At 32.3% G+C, this 8,050-nt stretch overlaps 1 protein-coding gene across 1 annotated transcript; it reads left to right on the forward strand.

Moving 5' to 3' along the window:
* Positions 1-2,246: 2,246 nt before the first annotated feature.
* On the forward strand, positions 2,247-7,200 carry LOC106777794 (protein indeterminate-domain 5, chloroplastic-like). The gene is made up of 4 exons (XM_014665550.2): positions 2,247-2,787; positions 2,908-3,114; positions 3,511-3,907; positions 5,787-7,200. The coding sequence occupies exons 2-4, from the start codon at positions 2,934-2,936 to the stop codon at positions 6,880-6,882; spliced, it is 1,674 nt and encodes a 557-aa protein (XP_014521036.1). The 5' UTR covers positions 2,247-2,787; positions 2,908-2,933; the 3' UTR covers positions 6,883-7,200.
* The last annotated feature ends 850 nt before the right edge of the window (positions 7,201-8,050 follow it).

An 8,050-nucleotide genomic window follows, 5' to 3' on the forward strand; every position in this document is an offset into this window, starting at 1 on the left:
ATATATATATATATATATATATATATATATATATATTATTTAATAGATGTATTCTATTAAATTAGGTGTGATCGTAATTTTATATTTGTAATAATAATTAATTTTATAAATAAATATTTATTAATTTTATATGTATACCTATTAATTATTAATTATATGTATACATCATTTTATAAAGGATCAATAACAACATCTATTCAATATTACAATAGTATAAACTTATAATTATAAGATAATATTTGAAATAAGTTTTAAGGAAATTATTTATGCTTTTATAATATGATATAAAAAGAAAATTATTGAAATGATACTGAGAATAATATTAAAAAAATATATTATTATTGATAATAGACTAAAATTTAAAATAAATTATAAAAACAAATTACAAGTAATTATGTTAAACAATTGAGTTACTCATCTAAAAATAGTATCCAAATTTAAGTTATTTGTTATTTTAATTTAAATATCTTAATTAATATTTTTGTTCATTTTGAATGTTAAATTAATTAGTTAATGATAAAAAATTTTAAAAATATTGGGACTCAATACTTTTTATTTAAGCTTAACTTGTAATTTAAGTTAAAACATCTTAGTTGAGTCTAAAATAAAATAAATATAATATACATTTTGCTAGACTTGACATATTTTTATCCACACAATAACATAACATACATTTAAGGACAATCTAACTCTTTCAATATTTTAGAGGGTATCGTCATAATACCTTAAAATAATGAAATAAACAATAAAAATAGAACAATAATTAAAATAAAAAAAGTAAAAACAAAATTTAAATTTTTTTAAAATAAAATAAAAATAATAATAAAATTAGAAAATAAAATATTAGTCAAACTGTGAATACAATATGCTATATACTGTTAAAATAAATTTATTTATCCAAAATGACTAACATAATTGAAACAGACTTTGAAGTCAATAAAGCAAGTTAAAAGTTTGTACTTACTAAATATACTCACAACTATTGTTTATAAATAAGAAATTATACTCATAATGATAACAGTTGAGGTAATATAATTAGATTTATATACAATTAAATGGTGAAAAGACATCACCACATGTTCAACCTGATTATGAATTTTAAATTTGGATTCTAAATATGGAGATGATTATTATTTGTTTGCATCATCATGCATGTATCAGAACCGAATCAATAAAATTATACAATTTTTTGTAATATTAAATAAACACAATACAGTGTGAAGGTTTAAATACATAAAATTTTATATATATATATATATATATATATATATATATATATATATATATATATTATCAGTAAGTAAATTTAAACAAATTATTACAAAAGATGTCATTATCTATATTTTAAATACATAATATATATGAAAACTTCCGATTATTTTTTAAAATAGAATTTTAGATAAATTTATGATTGATTTAGTTGGGGTTGTGTTTTGATACCATCTAATTTAACCAATTTGAAATATATAAATAAAAACAAATCTTATTTTATGGAATTGGGTTTATCAGATTTACTTAAATTTAAATTTATATAATAAGAAAATAATATTTTTCAAGTTAATACTTATAAATAAGAACGGAAATATAAATAAAAAGGGAATACAAAATTTAATGTGAATTGGCATTTACAATTACCTAATATTCCATTCACTGAATTGTGGAAACAAATAAAAAAAAACTTTTGTAATACTTTGCTACTCTTTTTTTTCTTTTTTGATAAACATTCACTGAAAATCCAACAAAATCTTATTATTTTAGAAAAATGATTATTTGACACATCTAAATTTTTTACATTCATTTGATATTATTTTTATTTTTTATTTTTTTTCTACTTTCTTGAAAAACTATAAAACTTTTCACTTTTCAGACTATTTTATCCTTATATTCTATATTAAATGAATGTAAAAATATGTCACGGTATTATTACTTATTATTTTAATATCAATAATAAAAAAAGAAATTAAATTTATTTGACCTATAATAAGTTTTTGAGGAATTTTCACATTTAATGTGATGGGGATAAACACAGTACATAAGTGAAGTGAAATCTGACATTAGTTACTGAGTTTGGTAAGATGGAATTAGTGATAAAATTTGAAGATAAAAAAGTATTGAAGAATATAGATGTGAAAATATGTTATTAAGGATAATGAGAATAATAATAATTGAGAATTGGCGTGTAGGAAAGGAAAGGAGGAAAGAACAAGTTGTGTTTGTTGGCAATAATAAGAAACGAAAGAAGAAGAAGAAGAAGAAGAAGAGAGAGAGAGAGATAAGGAGACTGTAAGGCCTAGGGGTCGGTGGCCCCAAACCATCCTCTGCTAAGGGACACACTAGACTGTGCTGTGTAAGGGCTGCATAATAGGGACATAAATTACCCTCCATTTTTCCTTTTGCTATATTATTTTCCCTCACACTTCCAAGGATCTCAGGAAAATATGTATAAGCCAAACAAACGGACAAAAGAGAGAAAGAGAGAGAGAAAAATATGAGATATGGGTATGCGTATGGGGTGGACAACTTTGCTAACTATTATTTATGTAGAACGCATCAAATCATTGAGAAATAAGGGAAGAAGAAGAAGCAAAATTTTATGCATAACAAAACAATAACTGGCTAGCTAGCTAGAGAGAAGAAGAGATATGAGTAGGTTTTCAGAGTGATATTGTTTTCTTCCTCTCTTCCTCTCAGAATTCTTACTGTCTCTTTTTGATTTAATTCTTCTTGGTGTTTTCTGGGTTTAATCTCAAACCTTTTTCAAGAGACAACAAATATACCCTCACTCAGGTCCTACTTCTTTCTCCTTTTTTATTCATATCTCTTTTGTTTCCCTTCTTCTTCTTCTTCTTCTTCTTCCAACAGACAACACTATATCAAACTTTTTTACTTTTGTTTTACAACTTCCAGATTTGCTCTCATCTTTGGAAAACAACATGACTTCTGGTTCCTCATCCACACCCTTTTTGGGAGTCAGACAACAAAATCAAACTCAGCTTTCACAACAGCACCAATCCTCCACAGCTGCTTCCTCATCTACTACTACTACTACTTCTACTACTACCACTCCATCCACAATGCCTCAGAAGAAAAGAAGGAATCAACCAGGAACACCATGCAAGTACCTCTATGCACTCTTCATTACATTCCATTATTACTTAAAAAAGCATTTCCATGTTCATCTTAAATACCCCTTCTGTCTGATTTTCTTTCTAGATTTTTTTTTTCCTCTCCTGACAAACAATCATGTCAAGGAAACCCTAAATCCTGCTGTTACATATAGGACTAGGAGTTTCTTTAACTCAGTAAAGGCTGATTACAATGGCAAGGATTTTCAATTTCTTCTATGCTTATCTCTTTCTAACTATTAGTTGTTTGGCTTTATTCAATAAAGTTTTTCTTGAATTTCCTAACTATTAATTAGCTATTTGGCTGGTTTTATTTAATAAAGTTATTTATTTATTTATTTATTGGTGGTTGGAATGGGAACAATGGATGCATGTGTGTGTGCAGATCCAGATGCTGAGGTGATAGCACTATCTCCGAAGACTCTAATGGCAACAAACAGGTTTATATGCGAAGTGTGCAATAAAGGGTTTCAAAGGGAGCAAAACCTACAGCTTCACAGAAGAGGACACAATCTGCCATGGAAGCTGAAGCAGAAGAGTAACAAAGAGCCAAAGAGAAAGGTTTATCTGTGTCCTGAGCCCACATGTGTTCATCATGACCCTTCAAGGGCTCTTGGAGACCTCACTGGCATTAAGAAACACTACTCTCGCAAACATGGTGAGAAGAAATGGAAGTGTGACAAATGCTCCAAAAAATATGCTGTTCAATCAGATTGGAAGGCTCACTCCAAAACCTGTGGCACCAGAGAGTATAGATGTGACTGTGGCACCCTCTTCTCCAGGTATCCACACCAATCCAAAATTACCTTTGCTTCTAATATTGAATGTTTGGTGTAGCTAAAACATCATCATACAAAACAACTTTTCAGTTAAAGCCATTCTAACCGCAATTTGACAGGGAAAAAGATAAACGGACATGTATCATATATTACATACACCCTTTTCACCTAACTCTTCTAAGAAAAATCAGCTTCTTATGGATACTATAGGACTAGTAGATTTGGGTAAGTTATAATGTAAAGGAAAGAAAAAAAAAATGTTTTCTTGGTACCGAGGAAAACAATTAGTTTTTTCATATTCATTTTCTATTATTCTATGTACCCTTTTGTTTTATCTCTGCCTTTTCTCTTAATTAATTATTACATCTCATCTCCCATTGTTATCTTTCGAATCTGATAGTCCAGGTGTGAAAAGGGTGTAATGCAAACTGAGTATCAGAGCTCTACGCAAGAAAAACTTTTGAGGACAGTTAAATTTTCATGTTGTGAAAATAATAAAAGCTGAAAGGAAATTTCTCTAACAAATGCTGTTCTGATGTTTCCGCTTCCTCTTTCTATTATCCTGACTTAACTGGGAGTAAACTGTGGTGAATGTAAAAATAAAAGAAATGTGTTTTTGCAATGTTAAAACGTAAAATTGAGCAAGAGCGTTCTACTTTTTGTTGTGTTAGTTTATGTGTGGGTGTTAGTGGAGGGACGTGGAAGAGGCAGAAGACTGCTCGCACGTGAGCACAGTAGAGAAAAGTGTTTGAAAAATTTGAAATGTTTTAGAGAAGAAAAAACAAGGCAATGCTCAACTTTGTGTATCGGGAACAACGCCCCTTATCCTTATTCCCATTCACGTGTAGTTATAAGCAACAATGTAAGAGGGGGCACAGGCTCAGGCACAGTGATACTGGGTTTGTTCTCACATGACTTGGAGTTGCATTGTTTTGTTTTGTTTCGTGTTGGATACTTATATAATTCATATATACGTGTACGTGCTTTCAAATATGCTTCATCAGGTACAGTTTTCCTTCCCATGGTACAGTTCATTTATGCTTCTTATTTATTGTCACATTGGCCCTTTGTTTCTTCAACTCATTTGTGCAACAAATTGAACCCTCTGCATTAATTTTGCATACATAGTTTCATGTTTTTTCTCTCACTGAGAATTTCCGAGAATTTAGCAACTCTTTTGCTGGTACGATCGTTTTCACAAGAATTTTTCTCAGCCTAGAAAATGGACAACTCATGGGGCAGTTTGCATTTATTGAGGCTGGACCCATCCTGAGTTTATTATAATTCACTTTCATCTAATGTGTATATAATTCTTTCTTCTCAGTGATCAAAGAGACGACTCAAAGTGGTAGTTCGATAAGGAGTTGTTGGTGTGTATCACATTTTGGCATAATCTTCTGGGCCCTAGCTCTCTTCCTTTCATACTTCTATTAATTTCAAAATAGAACATCCAATTTCAACAAAAAAAAAAAATATTATTTTCCAAATTCAATACTTAATTTTTCTATTTCATGCTTTTCATTGACTATGTGTAACGACTGTTTTTCATTACCACAAAATTAAAGATCTTACTTTCCTATTTTATATTTCATTTTTGGCAAGTGTGAAATTGTTTATGTGAGTGGTTGTGGCTTCTGCATTGGTAATTAAATAGAAAATTTCTCTTATTGTTCTTAAGTCCAATCATGTGAATTGTTCTTAAGGTGGGTTGTATATATTAATTGTTCTCTTCTAACCCTTTAACCTATAATATATATACCTGCAATAAGATAGGTCATGAATCAAGATGTATACTTGGAGAAATTTAGTTTGGATTGTTTCCCTATAGTATAAACAACATTTGTGTTCTTAAATTCAATAACATGTTATTAACTTGTTGCAGGCGTGACAGTTTTATCACTCATAGGGCCTTTTGTGATGCTCTAGCACATGAGAGTGCAAGACACCCTTCAAACCTGAACCCTTTGGGAGCTCATCATCTGTATGGCACAAACCACATGAGCCTAGGCCTTGGTGCCCAACTGCAGAACCAAGCAGCCTCTGCTAACAGCTTATTGAGCCTTGGAACTGCACAAAAGTTTGAGCACTTAATCTCTCCTAATCTGCACCACTCATCTTCATTTGGAGTGCAGTCACCACCCCATTCATCATTCTTCATGACTGACCCAAACCAAGCATTTCAAGACCTTCAGTCTCACCAACAAGGACCCTTATTCTCAACCAAGCAACTCCACGGTCTTATGCAACTCCCTGATCTTCAAGGAACCACCAACAACAACTCCACCTCTGCCTCATCACTGTCTGCTTCAGCTAACAACGCCAATCTCTTCAACCTCAGCTTCTTTCCTAATACCAATACCAGTGGCAGCATAATCAACGACCAATTCAGCAACATAAGTGGAGGCAATGACCAAGGAACAACAACATTCTATAGTTCTAGTAGCCCTGTAAGTAACCAAGTCGGTTCAGGCTTGTCTTCACTCTTTGGTAATTCGTCTTTGCAACAAGATAGCATGTCCCCTCACATGTCAGCCACTGCATTGCTTCAGAAAGCAGCTCAAATGGGTTCAACCACCACCACCAATGGTCCCTGCTCTCTTCTGAGAGGAACGGAAGAATTAGGTATAAGGTCAAGGATGGAGAGTGAGCACAGTAACCATCTGCGCGGATTGATGAACTCCTTTGCCAATGGAAACGCTTCCATGTTTGGCAACGTCAAAGGGAATGAAAACAACCTTGGCCAGTTTCACAGCGTTTCGGAGGAGCCTAAGAAGATGTCACAAAACCTTGGTTTGTGCTTTGGAGGGTCTGATAAGTTGACCTTGGACTTTTTGGGGGTTGGAGGAATGGTCAGAAACATGAACAGTGGTGGATTTTCACAACGTGAGCAACAACACTCCATGGGAACTATGAGCCCCTTGGATCCTAAATTGGAATCAGCACAAGGAAACCAACACTTCGGAGCCTCAACACTCTAACAAGTTGGTCAGACAAAGCATACGTCATCTCTCTGTGCTTCAAAAGGATTTGTTTCTTCCCAAAAAAAAAACACAATTTGTTAGGCAGAAAAAAATGTTTATTGTTTTAGATATATGTTGGAGTTCTTAAGTTTTCCCTTTTGAAGAAAGTTCCAGTGGCAATTGCTAAGTTAGGGTTTCGTTTCTAAAGTATGCTATATCCATGTATTTTTCTTGAAACATATATGGGTCCCTTTTCCCCATTCACACATTTTCCCTGTGGAAATTTCATTCTCTTTGACAGTGATAGATATCTAATAAATTTACTGTTGCATTGAATTTTACGACCCTGAGGTAAATTAAACAAGTTACTAACAGTAAAAGCACGTGGTAAAGACCAGGCTCTGTACAATACTCACCAAACGAGGAAGCTGGCTCTCACTTTCTGAGAATCTTCACATGTTGGCTATATTCCAAGAGAAGCGACAAATGCTAGCTGCAGATTTTATTTCAGTTTAACTATTCTCCTTTGGTGTTCTATTATATTCACTAATTAAAAGGGTTTCAAAACCTTCAAAACATAGCCAATTAACAAGTTTTTTTATATTCTTGACAACCTATGACCTGCCATAGAAAAAGACATTAATTTGAGCTATTAATTGTGTTGACATTCCTTTGCTTAACAAGGACTCACACACTCACTAGACAGTAGCATTTTTTCATAGAAACATTCTTCACCAAGTTGACTACCTTTGAAATTGATACTCTCTCTATTTTTTTCAACTTGCATGATGCATGCACTGTAGCGTACTTCCTTAGTCGTAAGGGTTAGCTTTCACATCATTTATTCAAGTCCTGAATGATTTTTAGGAAGTTAATGAGGGTGCTGGCTGACCGTACTGTATTCTGCAGAAAAAGTAGCCTGCAATGTTCGTTAGAGCAATTATAGGTAAGCATTATGTGACACTTTTGTCGCATGTGATGCCATCTGATACCTCATATGGGAATCATTTAGTCCGTGACCAAGAAAACTCAGTAATGTTACCTCGCCTTTAAAATAGTTTACTAGGTTTTTTCCTTTTCTTTCACCCTTTTTATTTTTGGATATTCTCGAATAATTCATTCAGTGTTGAACAAAAGGGTTTCACCACTCTAGGACATTCTCCTATGGCTATTCACTACTTCTAGG

This window comes from Vigna radiata, chromosome 11 (assembly GCF_000741045.1).
Source record: "Vigna radiata var. radiata cultivar VC1973A chromosome 11, Vradiata_ver6, whole genome shotgun sequence".
In the NCBI taxonomy this organism is placed as follows: Eukaryota; Viridiplantae; Streptophyta; class Magnoliopsida; order Fabales; family Fabaceae; genus Vigna; species Vigna radiata.

Excerpts from the sequence above, each read along its gene's own strand:
- LOC106777794 (XM_014665550.2), top strand. The coding sequence starts at position 2,934 with ATGACTTCTGGTTCCTCATCCACACCCTTTTTGGGAGTCAGACAACAA. Across the intron at positions 3,115-3,510 it reads GAATCAACCAGGAACACCAT|ATCCAGATGCTGAGGTGATA; the intron begins GCAAGTACCTCT and ends GTGTGTGTGCAG. Across the intron at positions 3,908-5,786 it reads TGTGGCACCCTCTTCTCCAG|GCGTGACAGTTTTATCACTC; the intron begins GTATCCACACCA and ends AACTTGTTGCAG.